Source organism: Girardinichthys multiradiatus, chromosome 5, assembly GCF_021462225.1.
Source record: "Girardinichthys multiradiatus isolate DD_20200921_A chromosome 5, DD_fGirMul_XY1, whole genome shotgun sequence".
NCBI classification, from domain to species: Eukaryota; Metazoa; Chordata; class Actinopteri; order Cyprinodontiformes; family Goodeidae; genus Girardinichthys; species Girardinichthys multiradiatus.
In genome coordinates, this window is record NC_061798.1 from 29,805,405 (window position 1) to 29,825,718 (window position 20,314).

The following is a 20,314-nucleotide window of genomic DNA, read 5'->3' on the forward strand; positions in this document are numbered from 1 at the left end:
TTTTCCAGAGCATACATTCACTTTGCTGATTTCTGTATTATGTTGTTTCATACTTAGTGGAATTTAACATACCCCCTGAAAAACTTTAGAAAAAATGTAAGGAAAAGCAGTTCTTGTTATTTGTTTACAGACTTTATTTTTGCTGTAGACTTTGTGTAGCATAAAAAGTTGAGATGAACTCCTTCATGAAGAAAAGGTATTAGCTGCAGCAGTACATGTGCATGCTTCTCATACCGTCCAGAATGATGGACAGCTGATGGAAAACCTTAAAATGGGTACCAGGAATGTACCCGAGCTCAAGGTCAGTGCTCCCTGTGGCACCAGACACGTCTCCTCTGGTGTGCTCCGTGTGTTAGCTGAGAAGTTTCTCATTGATGTGCCTCATGATAAAGATATGAGCATTTCCATAGAGAATTATGATGCTTACGTTCCAACTTTCTTTTTCCCAAACTGGTGTTGCTGACCAGGATGTAGGTTTAGAGGAAAATAAACTCACCGTGTGTTTTGACTTATCGCTGTCTTCCCTCGCAGTGTTTGTTTTTCAAATACACATCAAAAGAGAGGAGCAACTTAACCAGCAGTAGGTACAATCTCCCTCTATTCAAAAAAAGGAAAAAGTGCTTATGAAGAAAAGGCAGCCAGAGCTGAACTGCCTGACATTGCAGTATTTTTGCTTGTGTTGGGAAATTTGTCATCACACTCCGACTTACTACCTGGAATGGGAAAAACGTGTCGACGCCAGGAGTTTTTCTTGCCTTTAATAACACACTTGTTTGACAAACGCACACACAAACTAAGCTTTTTTTAAGTTGCAGAAAACTGTGAAGATTATTGTTCTTATGCTGTGAGTAAGTTATTTTCCATCTATTTCCCTTTATTTTCTTCTTCTCTAGCCTTCTCTGTTATGCTTATTTCATGCTCTGGATACCTCCTTGTTAATGGCTTCCCTATATTTTCTTTCTGCACATGCACGCATACAGAGCTCACCGGTGTCATTTTCTCTTCCAATCGGTCCTCCTCAGCTTCCCAACCTTTCTGTCCATGTTCTTCTTTATTCACAGGTTGCCATTATCTCTGATCTGACTCCTAATTCTCAATTAGCCTCCACACAGTGCCCATCGTTAATTATTTACCAACTCCCTCAACACCCTCGGCACGCTTTAGATCAGTGAGCTTGAGCGCTGCTTTGTTTTGGTCTTTTTTTACTAACAGAAGCAAGGTGGGCCTTCAGCCAGCAGCTGTGTTTTTGTAGTGCTCTGAGGTTTTAAACTCACGCTTTCCACGTTATGCTGCCCTTGCGTCTCTCCATCCTTGGTCCCTCTGTGTCCTGCTGCTTGTCATCGCCGCCTCACTCGGATGCCGTCCTTTGTGATTTCAGTTATTGCTCAGAGAGTTGCCTGTGGGAGACGGCGCAGTTAAGGCAGCTGTTATGGCAGGATAATTCAATAAACACCGCATCTCAAACGACTTGTGACTCTCACGATCTGTTCGTGATCATCCCCTGAACGCTGTGTTGTTTGCGTGCGAGCACACCCACCCATCCCCCTCCAGGGTGGCTTTTGGAGCATCTAATCTGGGTGTTTATTTCCCCCGTCTGAGCAGCAAGCTAAATCGAAAGTCTCTTTCTAAGAAATTTGTCTGTGTGTGGCAGCAGTGACCAGAGCAGAAGATTCTCTAAAACAAGATTAATTAGAGCTCCGTCTGAAGCCAGCAACACACACACACTCCCGGGGTTCATTATCCTGTTAGTTTGCTCTACATGAAGAGAAAGGAGCCTTGTGCTCTTCCCTCTGCTCTTTAATCTGTCTTTATAAGCTTCATACTTACTTCTCTGACCTCCTGCCACACCTTCATTCTTGTTTCCAACCCAACTTCAGTTGCTAACAAGAGTCGATAGTAGAGATGCACCGATTTAAATTTTGTAGCCAATTTCTGATCTTAAGGGTGCATTCACACTGCTGGTCTCATTCAGGGACCGGTCCAGGGATTGGTAAAACCTTCAGTCGGCCCGGTTTGCTTTCACAGAGGTTTTTAGACCGGACCAAACAACATTGTGCAGTTGCAATAGATTGTTTCTGGGTCACTATTGTTCCAGTACTGCGCCAATCGAGAAGAAAAGTCCATCTCATCTGGGTTTATCTTGTTACTTTGGTGTTCAAACTCTTTCGTCTCCAGATTTGTGCTTACTATGTGTTTCTGTTTCTTATTCTACTCGAATGTGCTGCTCTTATGTCACATCGTAAGGGGCGCTGGGAATGGCAGGCATTCACATTGCAGGCAAACTGCTCCAGGGTCCAGACTGGCAGTTGTAACCGTGCCATGGTACGATTCTCTGGTCCGTTTCAGGGTCTGGTATGGGTTCACAACCGTGTTATCTGTTCCAGAAACCAGAATCTGGCATGGTACAAAGCCTTCCATAGGTTTGGTGGGAAAGCACTGTTAGGTTTGCGTAAAGCTTCTACCTACCGTTATCAATTTAAGCCAATTTCAATGTATCTATATTTTTCTTATTATAATACATATATGTTATATATGTGGATATATTATAATACACATATTTACTTCACATTTAAACACCTCATAGATATTATAAATGGCTAACTTTGACTCTCCTTCACTCAGTAACAACTTTCACACTGAAGAGTGTCTGTGTGATCTGGTGCCACTTTGGACTTAAGACCTGAGTTTTGGGTGTGATATTTTTTGCCAATCTCCCAGTGCATCTCCTGTGGTTTTAAGGCTGTCTCTGCTGGCTGGACTGGAGGTTCTGATGGTCTCATTGCTGTGGATCAGAACCTTTCTGAGGTTTTAGTCATGATCGTTGCTGAGTTCAGTTTTATTTTTTAATATCGCAGACCCCAATCCCCCTCCAACCCTCCCTCCTCCACCTCCTCGTACTCAAACAGCTAAGCTCTCACAAATGTGTTGAGGATGCATTTTCACCCAAATGCTTTCCCGCCCCTTCCTCTACCCTCCCCGTCGTCCCACTCCGCCTCTCCCTTTCTGTCCTCCTCCTCCCTGCTCGCTCTTCTCTCTTTTTTTCTCGTCTTTCTCCCTTGTCATTTGCACCCCCCACCCTGTCTTCCCTCCATACTCAGCATTTTTCCCAACTGTGGGTGTGATGTCTCTGTGTAACGCTAATCAGCTCTGGAGATGTCAGCATTCTTTCAGTCCTCTACCAACAGTACACCTCCTCCTCCTCCTACTCCTCATCATCTCTTCTTTTCTCCCCTCTGTCCTCATCTGTCCCCCCTTGATGTTTTTCCAGTCTTTCAGTCTTTTCCAGTCTTTTTTTCTTCCTTTAACGCTTTTTCTTGTCTATAAGCCATATTTTGCTCATCACTAACACTTTTCACCTTTTCACCCATCCTCATCCTCCTGTGTGTCCCATCCTCAGGATGTTTGTGTGTGTGTGTGTGTGTGTCGTCTCTCCACTGTAACAGTAAGCAGCTCTGCTCTTGAGTTGTCAGCGTTCTTTAAGTTGCTCCATAAAAATACAGCCTGCCACAGCAAAAAGCTGTCTGTTGTAGCAACAGTGGCTGTGGCATTGACCGCTCTGCAACGATCACCCCATAACCCCTATAGGAAGGACACCCCTGAACTGTGTGTGTGTGTGCGTGTGTGTGTGCGCACTACTAAGATGAATGGCATTGCCTTTACACAGCAGGTAATCTTTAACCTGGTCAACTTAAATGTGGTCTAATGGTCGCATACAGTAGTTTTTTGCAGTTTAACCGTCCATATTTGTTTTTTAACCCATTGCTACAGCTGAAGACCTTATTTGTAAGACTTTTGTGTGAAACGTGTGAATTTGAACATATTGTTTGCCTCAAGGAAATTTTATTAAGTATTTTATTTTTCAGAACCATTACCAACAAACACACACAGACCTATTGTATTATTACCTTCATAATACCGTTGGCTTGTCATATCTGCATAAAATGCCTACTCTTGATTTACATAATAGTTAAATTTGATGCCAAAGCATGCAGTGAATCTTGTCAGCTTTTTTTGGTTGTAGTAATTCATTTCAGTTTATTTTTATAGCCCCAATTCACAACACATGTTGTCTCAAGACATTTTCCAAAGTCAGTGCAGTCAAGTTTATTATTCAAATTGGTTAAATATTGTTAAATTACAATTTTGTCACATACTGCAGGTTTTCTTATAATCACGCACAATATCTGAGAACATCTAGTGTGTAGCAGGGGTTAGATATTACTTACTTCATGCACTTTGTTTTTTGTTATTTATCTTTAAATGATAGTAAATTCAGCTTACTGAACTAATTTGCTTGCAGTTTATTGTGTCCTAAACTTCATTTCAGTTATGACTATATATCTCAACAACCCTTCATTTCAGTGGCATTAATTTATTTTTTTAAATATTGTATCATTGTTTCCTTTCCATAAATGTAATTGGATTTATCATGTGATGTCACAGGCACTTTAAGTTTAACGTGCAAATCTACCAAATACTAAGGAAATACTAGCTAACTAACTTCGATACATATAAATAATTTTAGTAATCCTAACTGGCCTAAAACAGGAAAGCTTTAGTCTGATTTAATTATTTCCCATTAAATTTCATAGATTTGCAGATTGCTGGCTTCAACATATAAATGTTATTATTATAATTAACTAATGTATAATATAATCTTTTAATTGGTCGTTAACTGGTTGCTATTTCAGAATTTGGTCAGCTTGACATTTTTTTTATTTAGTTTTTTTACTGAACCAACTTAAAGTATATGGGAGCAATAAAGGGAAAAAAACTTTTTTAACACTGTTGTAGATAATTCTCTATTTTAAAATAGGTGTTATGAATAATACGAATTATTTGTTTATATTTCCATCATTATTGCACCGTTTGTTTATGTATATTTTTATATTTTGTCCCCTACTTCTGTTGTGGCTTTATGGCATCAGTTGTTCACATCCAGGATTGTAAGACTAACATCTGGAACAACAGCTGTGAACACTGTTGTTCAACTGCCATTAATATTATTTTTTGTTAAAAATAATTTAGATCATATTACTTTTCCTTATAGACATGATTTTAAGTTTATGTGCCTCACCACCCACTGTGTTTAAAGCAAATTTCCTCTGTGCTCATGTGCACTTGGCAGGTGAGCTGTTTCAAACACTTAGGAGAACCTGTCCCATTGTTCTGCAGATTTAGGCTGTCTCAGGGCCTCCTCTTGTAATCTCTAACTCTATGATGTTGACACTCGGGCTCTGTGGGAACCTTTCCATCAGCTTTTTGTTCTTGTTCCTGGCTGTGTTTCTTTATGGCGGTGACAATGGTATCTAGCTCCACACTCTGTTTCGTTTCAAACGAGAACAACCTCTGTTGTTGTGTTAAAACATCTTTTTCAAAGCAATCTTAATTATGCTCAAATGAGGCATCAAACCTCTAACGTATCCAGGACCTCAAAGTTTCCTCATAAATGTCAGCTCGTTTAGTTCTTCAAAATGCTAAAACTGCATGTTTGTGTGCAGCCAACCATTTTACATGTGTGTGTTTTATTAGACCCCACCGGCATGGCGGCGGGATAATGTGTATAATCTTGGCAGCATGCTTTTTGTTTCTGTGCCGATGGAGGGTGGGGGGTTCGGCATAGGGGAAATAACCCAGCACTTGCCAGGAAATCGGCCTCTGTTTTAACCCCCCCCCCCCTACTTTGTCTCCTCTTTCCGCCCCCACCACCAGCAGCCACCCTCAGCCTCCCTGCCTTTGATGCATCTATTGTGTGAAGGTGCACCTCCAGCTGCAGGAGGCTGCATCACAATAAAATTTAAGAGTTCAGCAGCGTATGTGGAAGCCCTCCCGTTATTGAAAAGAGTCGCTACGTGTAATTTGAGTTACTCCAACAGATTAGGAGGAAGTTTAGGTAATGTTTCAAAATGCTCAGAATAACACAGAGGAATTGAATTAAGCCTCCTTTGGCATTGCTTTATTCCCACAACCTTAAATGTGTCATGGAGTCGTAAACAGAATATTCAATTTGCTGTACAGTGACATGTTTAATGTGCATGCTCAATGAGCTGCTACATTTTTGCTTTGATCTGCAGCTATTTATAAATGTTGGATTTGTGGCACCCTCAGACTGACAGAGGTGCATTGTGGGGGAGGCGCACTGCCACACTTGGCACCATGACTTTTAGATACAAAAGAATAAAGATGTAACAAGACATGTGGCCTGGTGTCGTATAAAATCATCACTTCCTTTGAAGGAGGAGCTTTTTTTAATTTTTTCACCCACACGGCTTTGTTTTTTATTTGATTTGTTTTTATCTTTTACTTTCACTGTAAGCATAGGCCAGTATAACGTTCTCACTGTATAACTTTGATCAGAAATACAACATTTAACTGTGTTTACACACAAATAGTCAAAGAGTAATACATAAGTAGATCTTAATGATAGTAGATCTATAATAAATAAAGTATGTTAGTTCCAATACAATTTTTTTTAACATGTGAATTGATTTTTGTTTTTTATTTATTTATTATTTGTACTTTAGTTTTGGACTAGTATGAGACTGCCATTGTATTAAAAATTGGACTAGAACTACTGACTTTTAATGTTAAAACTTTAAACATGATCTGTTTTTTTTAAACATGAAGCAACATTTATACCTACTGCTGCAAAATAATTAACCATTTTGATTATTACAGCAATAAGAGCAATAATCTATAATATGTATTTGCACATTTTATTTAAATGTTTATACTTAGGCAATTAAAAAAATAAAGAATAAACAGCTTCTAAATTTGGTATTTTAGTTTTTAAGTAAATGTGCCTATTGCACAGAATATTGTACTCTATAAAAAGCTGTTCTTTATAGAGTAGCACAGGTAAACAAGCTTACATTAGCTGGTTAATTAGTCAGGCTATCTGCTCAGGTTGTCAAGCAGTAGATAGCAGCATTAAGATATATTTAGGTTGTTTATAAAGGGAGATTCTGTGATATTATCAGTAATGGTTCCCTTTACCAGAAAAAGAAAGAAAGAAGTAATTGCCATAGAAGTTTATAGAAAAGTTGATTAATCCTCAGAGCGACAAATCGGATGGACCAAGAGTTTTATCTGATTTATTTTTGGCACTAGTGGTCTTTATTTTTCTCAGGGGTTAAGAGAGTGACTCAAACCTGCGACAGCCTTGTCGAGGACTAAGGCCTCCATATATGGGTCACGTTCTCTTAGTGCTACCACCAGGCCCCAGTTTTAACTCATTGTGGATGTAATGCTGTTGTAGCAGATATTAATTATCTGCTATTTCACAAGAGTATAGATGAAAAGTTGGCATTCTCAGTCGAACATCTTGGTTATTAAAGTTACCCTGACTGATCATGGGCCCGCTGGTATAATTTTAAAACAACTACAAGACCTGGAAAAGCACATCTTTGAAAGCCTGTCGAAAAATACCAAACCTAATTCCTAACAGATATTTTGCAAAACAGATTTTTTTCAGCTTTTTTTTTTTTTACCGTGACTAAAAACAGAAATATTAAAAAGCCGTTTTTAAAAGTTGACATTTTCCAAAACCTTGTTTGCGGTGTCTACAAGTGGACCAGGGAAAAACACTACATAGAAGCCATGTAAGGCAATTTGAATGGGTTACTTCAACCCACCTCATTTTGTTCTCACTGTTTCTACTAAACTCCAGAAATAAGCAGAACACGTTAATGACTGAGAGGAAAGGCTAAACATGACAATTTTTACTACTGGTAAAGGACTTATTACTGATAAATTCCCAGAACATTACTTCAGAGAATGGTCTCCTATAAAGACATGCCACTCATAGCTTGCCAACTGTAGTTATATAACAGTGTTATCTTAACGAAGTGACCGGTGGCACTCTTAGTTTTCACAAGACTGTCTGTTTTTTTGCATGGCTAAACATATTTCCAAATCAATGAACTTGCCTTTTTCTAAACGTAAAAAAAAGTTTAAGAGCCTTCTTTCATCCAGCTGACAGGCATTGTGCAGCAACAGGGTTGCATTAATCTTTGCTCCGTACTGCTGGAGAAAACTTGGATCATTGCAGCACATCCTTGGGGAATTCATTACATCGTTTTAAACCTTGATGGCGATATGAAGTAGCGTTTTATGGTTTTGAAGACCTTGGTATACCTTGATTCTGGTAACCTTGACATGCCTATCTGCCTGGTATTTATAAAGCTTTGAGAACAGGTGCAGTGTGTGTGTGTATTAAACAGCCCGTCTGAAGCAACTTTGCTGTCTCACTGACTCTTCCTCCCCGCCCCCTCTAGCTTTTCCATAGCTGGTTTGCTGTCTTGCCCACTCGTCTGATTTAAAAAACAAGTGTTAAACAGTCATCACAAACATACATGGAGGAGAAGTGAAGCCAGAAAAGTGTTAGAGGAGAGCAGAGACTTGTGTGGAGAGTAGGAGAGGGGATAAGGGGCATGCTGGGTGGGGAGGGAGGGGAGCTAGAGATCAGCAATCTGCTGAGTCATCATGACTGGTCTCATGACGATCTCTCAACAGCAGCAGCAGCAACAATAGCCTCTCTTTATCTCAGGCACACAAACCGAGGTCTGAGAGAGGAGAGGAGGCCAACACACACACAAAGCTTGTCATTGAAGCCTGTGGAGATGCTCATCACTGGAGCAGTGAGCTCTAAGGTCTGATCTCATCTTTTGCACTTCCACGCTCGCTCATTGTTGACCTCTTATTCACACTTCTGTCTCCATCCTTTTGTCTCTTGTTTGCACTTTGGTACAAATGCCAATGTATTGTTTCATGTGGTGCGATTTAACTTCTTTTTTAATCCTCTGTAGCTGTGGAAGTGGTATTGTGTGCCTTGCAAACGTTTTCATATACCCAGCAATTGTTTTTGTTTTCTACTGCATTTGTATTTGATCTCGGTTTGAATGCAGCTGTTCTGTTAAGGTTTCAGGGGTTTGTTAGAGAACATTAGTGAACAAACAGCATCATGATGACCAAGGAACACAGAAGGGAGAACGTCGGGGAGAAGTTTAAACCAGGGTTAGGTTGTAAAACAACTTTCTAAGCTTTTAACATAGTGCACTGTTCAATTTATAATCTAAAAATGGATGGAGGTTGACACAACTGTGAAGATGCCATGTAAAGTGACAGGCTGGGCAAAGAGAGTATTAATCAGAGAAGCAGCCAAGATGCCCATGGTAACTCTGGAGGAGCTGGAGAGATCCACAGATCAGCTGGGAGAATCTGTTGGCAGGACAACTATTCGTCATGCACTCCACAAATCGGAAAACATGTAGCAGAAGGTGATCTGGTCAGATGAGAGCAAAATCAAAAGTTTTGGCCTGCACATATTTATATACTCTGAACACACCATCCCCACTGTGAAACATGGCAGTGGTTGTATTCTGGTGTGGGATACATTGCTTCAGCAGGTAGAGAAAAGCTGGTCAGAGTTGATGGGAAGATGAATGAGGATAAATAAAGGACAATTATGACAAACTTTAGGGGCTGCAAAAGACCTTAGAGTGGGATCGAGGTTCACCTTCCAGCTGAACAGCAACCCCAAGCAACAGTAATGATGGTTCAGATCATGGCATTTTGATGTGTTAGAATGGCCTAGTCAAAGTCCAGACCTGAATTATATAGAGAATCTGTGGGACAATTTGAAAACAGATGTTCACACATGCCCTTCATCCATTCTGACTGAGCTTGAGCTATTTTGTAGAGAAAGAATGAGCAAACGTTTAAGTTTCATTCCCCGAAACACTTATAGCTGTAACTAATGTGCAAGGTGGTTCTGCAGCGTACTGACACTGAATGCCTTAACACATCCACGGCATGCTTTTATTTTTATTTAGTAAAATAACGTGAGAACCATGAATCATTTACCATCTGCTTCACAATCATGTGCTACCTTATGTTGCTCTATCACATAAAATCCCAGTTAAAAACATTAAAGACTAAATGCAATAACGTTTGAGGGGTATGACTACTTCAGCGGGGCTCTTTCTGTTGCTCTCCTTATCTTTGAGATTGTTTGTCTTTATATTTAAACAGGATTGTAACAGTTGGCTTCCCTCTGGAGTCCTTCCTACAAATTTCACCACTTCCTCTTCTTTCTTGCTCATTTCATCGCTATTGGCCTCAGGCCAGCCAATGAGAGTTCGAGAGTACAAAGGTAGTGGGCACTGTGAGTGAAACCACAAGGAAACAGGAAGTCAGGGAAATTCTTAGCAGCGTCTGACACTTTCACTCATGCAGTCTTATACAGATGCAAAAATCTGTAACATGCTCCCACAACAGGGCCAAAATGCTAGTTTTCGCGTACAATCTCTCTACTCTTTGGTGGGTACTAATCTGTGATAATCGAACTGTTTTATAATAGATTTGTTTATGCTTTATGCTCTCCTGTGTCCTCCAAAGGTTTGCGCAGAAGAGCAAGGCTCTTGTGGCATGACGACGACTAACAAAGGAAATAAAGCCCTAAAGGTAAATGAAAGTATGTTTTCATGTGTTTTTCACCCAATTCTCAGAGTTGTATTTGGTATGCCAGCCTCTCACTCACTGATTTCCTCCCATGTGTTTCCTCCAGGTGAAGCGTGAGCCGGGCGAAAATGGCACCAGTCTCACAGACGAGGAGCTGGTGACCATGTCTGTACGGGAGCTGAACCAGCACCTCCGGGGGCTCTCCAAAGAAGAGATCCTGCAGCTTAAGCAGAGGAGGCGCACCCTCAAGAACCGAGGCTATGCCGCCAGCTGCCGAGTCAAGCGGGTCACTCAGAAGGAGGAGCTGGAGAAGCAGAAGGCCCAGCTGCAGCAGGAGGTGGACAAACTGGCCAATGAGAATGCTTCTATGCGCATGGAGCTGGACGCTCTGAGGTCCAAGTACGAAGCCTTGCAGACCTTCGCCAGGACTGTGGCACGGAGCCCCACCGTTGGGGTCGGGGTGAGGGCCGGAGGGGGAGGAGGAGGGGTGCCGTCGTCGGTTATCGGCCCACTCATACCAGGGAAAGTGGCGACGGCGACGAGCGTGATCACGATAGTCAAGTCAAAGACGGACGCACGGTCTTGAGGGAAAGAAAGCTAAATGAGGGTGTAACAGGATGGAGCTGAGCTGCATCAGAGTAAGCCTCCTTCTCTGTTGCTCCCCTCTCCTCCACCTGCACCGACTCCCAGCAGATGGGCGGTATCCCTTGGACCACCACAGCGTGTTCCCATCATCCGTCTCAGATCAGTGCAGATGAAGGACAGGATGGAAGCAGAGGAGGGTTATTGGCTTGTAAAGAAGCTTCTGGTAGCAGCATTATCATCAAGAACAGGATGAACACACAGGGTTCCTTTGGCTAATATGTGGATGCAAATGACAGAGAACTGTAGAACTTGATTTAAGGTCACGTGTTTAAATCTGGAATTGATTATTCCGGAGAACACTGGAAAACCTTGGGAAATTCTGTTTGATTCATGTCAAGTTTCCAGTGTTGCGTTTGATAAAAAGCAAAATTTAGAGACACACCGATCAGGTTTTTTCTGGCCAATACAATTTCTGATTTTAACAAGATTTTTTCTTTCCCCTCTAAAACTATGATGTCAAAGTTACAAAAACGTGCTGCAGGTTCATTGATAGAGTTTTGCATCCAAGAGAAAATTAAAGTATTAGGAGGTTATCCCTATTTTGGCATCACATCATGTGTCTCTAACCTGTATCTGATCAAACACCCAAAAAGTGCATCAAAGTCCATACATCTGATTGATATGTTTACATAGTAGAAACAGTGAGAGTTCATATTTTTGATGCACTAAAAGAATAGGGGCAAATAAAATCTGATTTTTCAGTATTTAACCTTCAGATTACCAATCAGAACAGATCAAGTAAAAAAATTGGCCAGTACAGATCTCTAGCCGTTTTTGTTTGGTGAGTCTTTCATTTAACATTAGGTACATAAACTGAAAACCTCAAGTTATACATCAACTATGTATTAGAATGAATTAAAAAATAAATAAAAATGAGCTGCTGATTTCAGTGGCTGCACCGAAGCTCAGTCTTGTTTCACCCAAGAACTTTTTCAGAAAAGTACTAATGGAAAAATCTATATTATACGATGGTGGTAACTGTATTTTTACTGTTTTGTACTGTGTTGTCATTCACATGAGGTCCAAGGTGTATTCTCTGTGTGTGAAATGTTATATATCAGGAATTCTGTGAAATTCTGTGGCGAGTGTTTGTTCTGGTATTGCTATGTTTAGTTAGCTGTGTTCTTTTCTATGGTCTTTCACTTTTAATGTGCGACTCTTTCTCTCAACTTTCTCTCTGCCCTCCCGTTTTCTTTTTTCAATGGTAAATGGCTTCCAGTATTACATACTGTACTTCCAAGATTTATCAGAGAGGAGAGTGCAAAGCAATTCATACCTAACAAAAATAGAAAAAATACAAATGCACAATGTCCTATTGAAAAAAAAAATGTGAAAATAACCCGAGTTACTTTGGTGTATGAGATTCTAGGAAAAAAAACAAGTTTCTCACAGAAACAATTTTGAAGGGCAAGTGCCTTGGTCTCATAAAGATATGCTCCAAGAAGAAAGTCAAGAGGAACTGAGGGAGGATGCTGTACCTGAATAGGCTGACCAATCAGGAATCAGATCAGTGCAGCTTTTACATTATGGGACTCATTTATTGGCACCCCTGGTAAAGATGGGTAAAAAAATATATATTTACTTTAAGAGCATAATCTCAAACTAAAAGGTTTAAATGTTAATTTGAGGAACCTTTATTCAGCGAGAAATAAAACATGTTTGTTTAAACAAAGATGGCATAATCCCTTTAAAATGAATAAAACTGAAGCAATTTTTTAAATTTGTGCTCTTTTCTGTTGAGCTCCACTGGGAGTTTAACTGAAACCATGTGCTTTGGACAGATGAGTCTAAGATCGATCTTTTCAGCAACATGCTGGTGCATCTGTGACATGGGCGAATATAGACAGGGGCCAATAGGGGCCAGTGCCCCTGGTCCTGTTACGGCCCCTGCACTGAAGACATAATACTGAAACAATTTCTTAGGATGACATAAGCTGGCACAGAAACCATAGCTGATTGGTCCTTTGCACCAATTTTATTGTTTACCCATACAGATTTACTTTAGCAATAAATAAAAAATTAAGTTGCACTTTTAGCTTCAGCTGTATTGAGTTTTGTTGTTGTGTTCTGTGCCCCACTGAAAAAAACCCTGGACCCACACTGGCCCCCTGGTGAATTTGGTCTACTTTCTGTACTGAATGAATGTGCTCAAATTAAAAGTTTTATGTTTTTTCTCCTTTTTAAGTAAGAGATTATGCTGCTGCAGTAAAATATTGTTTTAATGTTTTTTCTCAGATTCAGGTAGATATATTTAGTTGAAAACAGGACAGTGTATATCAATGAACAGAGACACGTATTTGCAAATCTGCCTGATTGTGGCCCAAAGCTAATTTCCATCTGGGAGGTTGATGTTAACACAGAATAATGTTTACCAGGGATACCAATAATTGTGGCTGAAGCTGTAGTTGGCCGTGCGATGATTGAGCTTTGTTGTAGCTATTAGAATCACATATTAATAAGACGTATTTATGTGACTGTGAAGCTAAATGAAAACAGACTTATTCCTGTTTGATTTTCACCAGGAAGGTCGGATTTGAGGAGTTCGGCTGTCTTGTTGAAGGAAAATTTTTCTGAATTTCCAGTCAAACTCATGGGTTGTGTATTTTTCTCCTGGGCTTTACCATGAAAGTAGTCCTCTATGGTGTTCTATACTCAAAGAGTCTATGTATAGTGGAGTCTGTAATTTTATAAAGACAATTATCTTTGCATTGTTTGTAACAACATGTAAAAAAAAGGTATCACGAAATCCATTTGATATACAGTGATCTCTCTATTTTGCAATTGTACCAAAAGTGGCTTAACTACTGAATAGCTTTGTTTATTTTTTCCGCTAGTCAATAGGCACGTGTGTGTAACGGTGGACTAGCGTGTGGCGTGCTTTGTAGGTATGTAACGAGGTGATTATTAGCTCTTTTATATATATGATTTGGATCTGTTTTAGATTTCAGCCCCAAGTGGTTGATGACATAATGTATAACTGCCCCCTTTCTCTAATTGTGTCATCTTTGCCCCATCGTTCGGCTGCAGACCTGTGAAGTCATTTGTTAAACTGCACTTAAAAGGAGTGAACATGAACAAGTTTGCTTGTTTAACAAATTTCTGAACAGGCTGATGTGGCTATTTTTTCCACCAGTGGCTATGTTCAGGTTCCGTTGCTTCTGGGATAAAATTACAGATGAGGCTCAATAATATTGTCTTTTCCAGTTAACTTGATAAGGTAGCAGAAAAGTTAATCTCGGTGATGGGGGGCTTTCTGGCTGCATCAAACTCACTCCTTCAGTAAGTTATTTTTGTACTGTGTGATTAAGGCACTCTGTTTTTCTCTGTATATTTTATGTATATTTAATGTTGTTCCTGTGTTAGTTTTTGAGCTCTTCTGGAAGTGTCAGGGAAGTTAAATGACATTTGTTAGTGTATATGGGGGTTTTTTTAAAGTGAAAAAAACTATATTCTGCTATTTAATGGTTTGTCTGTCAGGGTGAGGTTGACTGTTTTAAGTACAATGTTCTCAAGCATTTTTAGCCTGCTTTAAACATTTGTTTTAATGAAATGCAACCACCTTACAGTGGTTAAACCCTTAATCTTAGAGATGCACCGATCAGTCTTGGGTGGCCGATACCAATTTCCAATTTTCTTTGTGGTCTAACTTGCGCATTGAAAGTTGTTGTTTTGTTTTTTCTCAAGCATTTTGGAACCCAATTTAACTGTAATAACTAAATGAAATGCAAACACTTTAAAGCTGATATAACAGGTCTTAAATATTAGAGATGCACCGATCAGGCTTTAGTGACCGATTCCAGTTTCCAAATTTCATTGACGTCTGACCTCCTGCAGATTTTTGCAGAGTTTGTTGTTTTTGTTTATTCTGGTTTTTTTTTGTAAGAGCTGCAACATTGAGTTAATAGAAGATTCAGAAAACTAAGAATGATTAGTCTCATTCATGGACCAAAGCATCCGTCATAACCCTTATTTTACTTTTACTAAAATTAAAACCAAAAAGTACAGACAACGTGCTGTTTCTTGATACATTTATGGTCCACAAAGAAAGTGGGGATGTTTTATATTGATACATTTATTGAACAGGAAAAAAGTTAGATTTTTTTTTTTTTCCTCTGGATTTGAACAGCCAAGCAACAAACAGTGTCAGTGATGGGGAAACTGGCCAACTGATTGATGCATCCCTAACCGATATGCATTCATTTACCTGAACTGCTATTCTTTATTGAATGAAAGTTAGTAAGATTAGCAAGTTTGTCATCACCCGTAAGAGTAATGATATAAATTTCATTTAAAAACTAAGCAAAAACTAAAGAATTTCCACAGAATTTTGAATGTTAAAACTTACTCCGAATTTTAATAAATATAACGATCTATTCGAACGTATCCATCTACAGCCTGCATTCAACATTATGCTCCTTACTTGTATTTTCATTGAAAATACTGAACTTAATGGTATATACCAGCTAAATCAGCGTGAACCTATTTTCTCTCTGTTGCTCTGATGTTTTCTGTGTTTTTCGGTTAAACGTAAAGTTTTCTGTTTCCACTGGAGAGTTCACTATTTTCTGTGGTGCTGTCAAACAGTGTTTCATCCTACTCTGTGCTCTCCACATCTTGTGAAGGATCCAATCTGTGCAAGCTTAAATGTGTTAAGCCAACATATTTATTATGCAAATGGTGTAGGGTAAAATTAAAACTCCTGCCTCACAGAAGGAGTGATGCTATCATGGCTCTGTTTTTGTTTTTTGTCAGGTTGTTTTATATTTGCAGGTGCAATGCGATGAGACGAGGTTGTGGGTTTGCCTCTGTTTGCTTAGAGAGTTGTGGCTTTTCCTAAAAGTTAACTGTGACATTTGAAAATGAACATTAACATGTGGCTCCCTTCACATCTATTGGCACCGCTGGTGAAGCTTTGGGAAAATAAATTAATCTAATTTACAAAAAAAACCTTTAATCTGAGTACGTTAATTAGAGAAAAACAAGGATTAAGAAATAATAGTTACATTTTTATCAAATCAACAGTGCCACAACTACATTTTAAACAATTCATATAAAATAAATATAACTGAAGCTTTTTTTAATTTATACTCTCTAGGAACTGCTGGTAATCAATGACTTCCTGTTTGCTTGGGGCATAAACATCATGTGACATAGGTCAATTTCTCTTAGCCATTCTTCAAAATGGGAAAGACAAGAAGACATGATACTCAAATAAGGAAGATATGTGTTGGTCACTATAGGTCAAGACATGGTTCCTGAAAAATAGTTACCTGTTCAGGTTTACAGTCAGAGAATTAATTCAAAAGTATTCAGAGCTGTGAAAAAGTATTTGCCCCCAATTTACCTAGCCACACACAGACCTGGTTACTGCCAGAATTGTAAAAGCTAGTAACCACCTAAATAAACCTGTCTCCCAATATGAAGTAGGCTAAAAGATATCAAAAAGCAACACATCATGCTCCAATGAATAAAATAAAAAAAGTGAATCAAAGCCTTTGACACCTATGAGTCTGGAATGCATTCAAACCCAAAGGCAAGGACACCAGAGTTATGCACCATCACAATGAGCCAAAGCACATCAGCTAGTCAACCTCTAAATGGCTCAAAAAACAAACAAAATTAAGGTTTCGGAGTGGCCTAGTCAAAGTCCCGACTTAAATCCAAATGAGATGCTGTGACTCAACCTTAAACAGGCCGTTCGTGCTTAGAAAGGCTCCAGTGTGGCTAAATAAAAACAGATCTGATGCCGAATGATCTGAAACATTTTAAGTGTGACTCGAACCTGAAGAAATCAGTAAAGACAGAGAGGAAAATGCTACAGGAGGTAAAAAATAAAAATAAAAGATCCCTCCAAAGTCACTAATATAAAATTTCAGCAAACCTTACAGTGTCAGATTAGACTGCTGCAATGATTCATTTTTTTTTTTACTTATTTTGAGGCTTTTTACACATCTTTACCATGGGTGCCAATAATTGTACTGTAGCCACAACCCCTCTGGGTAGGCTGAACATTTTTGTATTCCAGAAGTGCGTCTCTAGTGATGCAGTGTGTGACCTCTTTGACCTATGAGGTTAAACATTACAGAGGTTTATTCCTAATTTTCCCTGAGCAGACATGATCAGCTGACAACGCTGACCTTCAGTCTTATAAGCAGAGCAGGCAGCTTGGTGGCTTTTCATAATGCCGTTTTATGAGCTGTAAGACACGCCAACCTGATTTTCCACTGCATGTCCAGAGGTTACAACCTTCTTACGATAAGGCATTTCATCACTAACCAGAAAAACCGCTCATACTTGAACTCATAAATAATTTACAGAGGCTGAAAAGAAGCATTTGAGACACATCTGATAAAACTCCTGACCACCTCACTTACTCTGTCCTCCTTTCAAAAAGGGTGTGCGAGTCAACTCTGCGCCCCACCAAGCCCTTCCTTAAAACATCCATTTCTTCTGGAATCATTAACTCCTTATCTTGCTACTTGGCCAATCAGTGTGCACTCATTCAGATGTTTTTCCTGTCTAGTGAATCACGCCACTGGACTCTAAAAGCCCTTTCATTCACCGCAGACCCAGATCGATAAAAGTAAATGAAACGAGGATTCCTTTGATCGTTTGTTTGGTGTTTTCACCAATAACAATGTTCGTTTAGCGTCCCAACGTACCTCATGTGCTGCTGTGTCTTCCTCCCTGCTGTCCCATATCATCAGTGGTACAACATCCAACCAAAGCGTTTTTACACATTTACTCCTTTTACCCTCGATAACAGCTTCTGTTCTTATTAATCACTCATTTACTGGTTAAGCGAGGTTGCTCAATAGAGCTGGGATGTTTCAATGTTTCTAAAAGTATACAGTGGTAAGTTTAAAGCTATATTGAAGTTGTGAGTTCGTGTGAATATGGCGTAACGTATTCAAAAAAGCTTTTGTGATAAGAAGCTTTGTGTTTTGTAATATTTCTGTATGGGGTGTAATAAATTATTCTGCAGTACAACAGTACTTTCTATGGGAAAAACCTTCAAATGCAATGGTCTTTGTAAGTATTTATCTCCGACTAAATTATTGTACTTTTTTTTTTTTGGCAATTTATAGATAGATATGATGACAAGGTATAGGTAATCATGAAAATGAACTGTTTCATCATTAGTCCGAAGCATCTTTTAAATTATTGATGTATATACTGTATGTTTGTTGATAAACAGCTTACTTTATTTTGTATATGACCAATAAACATGTTTTAAAATGCATTAATACGTTTGTATTCGTTTGTATTTGTATGTAAGTTTGGAAATCAAGTGTGCTGATGCAGAGAAACATTTAAAACATGAAGGACACGGGCCCTTGAGGAGCGACTTTGGACACCCCTGTGATAGACCAACACAAAGTAATGCATAGTTGTGAAGTAGAAGGCAAATATTGCATGATTTTCAAATTCCTTTACAAAAGTGAGTCATTATTTTGTAGAACCTCCTTTTGGAGCAACTACAGCTCGAGGTTTTGGGTGGTATGCATCTACCTGCTTTGGACATGCATATGCTCACTTTTTTATAAAATGAATCAAGGTCAGTCAGACTGGATAAAGAGAGCAACTGTAAACACCAATTCTCTTGCCACTGATTGTCAATCAGATTTAGGTCTGGACTTTGACTGGGCCATTGTCACACATTAATATGCTTTGATCTAAACCATTTCATTATCTGTCTGCATGTTTATGATCTATGTTCTGCTGGAAGATAAACCTCCACCACATTGTTAAGTAATGTGTAGCTTCTTCCAGTGTTATCCTGTATTTAACTCTGATAAGCGTTCTTGTTCCTGCATCCCCATAGCATGATGGTGCCACCATGATGTTCCACAGTGTGGGTGGTGTTTTAAGAGTAATGAGCAGGGTTAGATTTCCTTGGCAGACACTGTTCTTTGCATGTAGGACAAGAAGTTTCATATTGGTCTCGTCTGACCAGAGCATCTTCTTCCAGGTGTTTGCTGGATGAAGGTCCCTTACATTGCTTGATTTGAACTTGTTATCCCTTTTTCTTCTTCTTCCATAAAGGCCAGATTGGGGGAGTGCATAATTAATAATAGTTTATATGTCTTGTGTTGAGTATCTCTGCAGCTCCTCCAGAGTTACCATGAACTTCTTGGCCGCTTCTGTTGTTAATGCTCTTCCAGTTTCCCAGTTTAGGTCCACAGCCATGTCTTGGTACATTTGCAGATGCGTCATCGTCCATTTTCTACATGATAGATTGAACTGTGCTCTTGAAAATGTTTAAATCTTGAGATATCGTTTTACAACTTAACCCTACTTTAAACTTCTCCACATCTTTCTCTCTGACCCGTTTGTGGGGTTCCTTGCTTTCATTATGCTATTTGTTCACTGTTGTTCTGTAAGAAATCTCTGAGGCCTTCACAAACCAGGTGTGTTTATACTTGGAGCCCACAAGTAGACTCTATTAGGTGACCTCTAAAGACAACTCTTTGTCCTGGATTTTATTTAGAGCTTTCAGAGAAAAGGGGGCTGAATTCTTCAATTACGAAGTACTGTTGATCTATCTCATTAGATCCAAACGAAATACAGTGAAGCTTGTGACCCAGTGTGAAAAAGGTCGAACAGTCTGCTTTTGCAAGGCACTGTTTGTAGATGACTTATTTTGCAAGCAGCTGGTGTGTCTTGAATCAGGACCTGAGGGCATAAGTAATGTTATGAGAAGAGCAACATTACAGGCAGTTGCAGAACCATCTGACAATCAAAACAATAGTTGAACAAAACCAGATTATTAGGGTTCACACTAGGGATTTTCAGAAGGATGGATGCAATTACTCATGCAACCACCCAGGCTAATGCATACCTGCAATGTGGTCCTTATCAAACTGGTGCTCATAATGCTGTCTAATGCACCTACAAGGCGTCCTTTTTGTCTAGTGACCTTCGCTGACTTTTAGGCTGAGCCTTAGACTCTTCAGCACCTATCTGTTACACCATGGCTCCACTCATGTTGCTAACACTTATGCCCTCTGGTGCCCATTCCAGTCATGCCAGCTCCTTGAAATTGATGTACCTATTACTGGTCTGCACGTGTACCCAGTCAGACCATGTAAAACCAGTCAAAAGTTTTAGATACACTTTCTTACTTAATGGGTCTCCTTATTTTCATGACTATTTACATTGTAGATTCTCACCAAATGCATCAAAACTGTGAATGAACAAACATGAA

At 39.4% G+C, this 20,314-nt stretch overlaps 1 protein-coding gene and 1 long non-coding RNA gene across 15 annotated transcripts in view; one reads left to right on the top strand and one right to left on the bottom strand.

Moving 5' to 3' along the window:
- Positions 1-18,349, top strand: part of mafgb (v-maf avian musculoaponeurotic fibrosarcoma oncogene homolog Gb) — a 29,096-nt gene extending 10,747 nt beyond the window's left edge. For 8 of the 14 annotated variants that reach the window (XM_047366298.1, XM_047366297.1, XM_047366299.1 and 5 more), the window contains 2 exons: positions 10,399-10,464; positions 10,568-18,349. In XM_047366298.1, coding sequence (XP_047222254.1) covers positions 10,429-10,464; positions 10,568-11,047 — 516 coding nt within the window. In that variant the 5' untranslated portion in view covers positions 10,399-10,428 and the 3' untranslated portion in view covers positions 11,048-18,349. Of the gene's footprint in view, positions 1-8,522; positions 8,652-8,694; positions 10,321-10,398; positions 10,475-10,567 lie in introns of those variants that run through there. The other 6 variants (XM_047366305.1, XM_047366306.1, XM_047366308.1 and 3 more) reach the window with 4 other exon arrangements.
- Positions 1-20,314, bottom strand: part of LOC124868753 — a 26,560-nt gene continuing 6,246 nt past the window's right edge. The window contains exons 2-3 of the long non-coding RNA XR_007038376.1: positions 1,275-1,397; positions 1-597 (exon numbers count right to left, since the gene is read on the bottom strand). This is a non-coding gene — a long non-coding RNA (uncharacterized LOC124868753). The remainder of the gene's footprint in view (positions 598-1,274; positions 1,398-20,314) is intronic.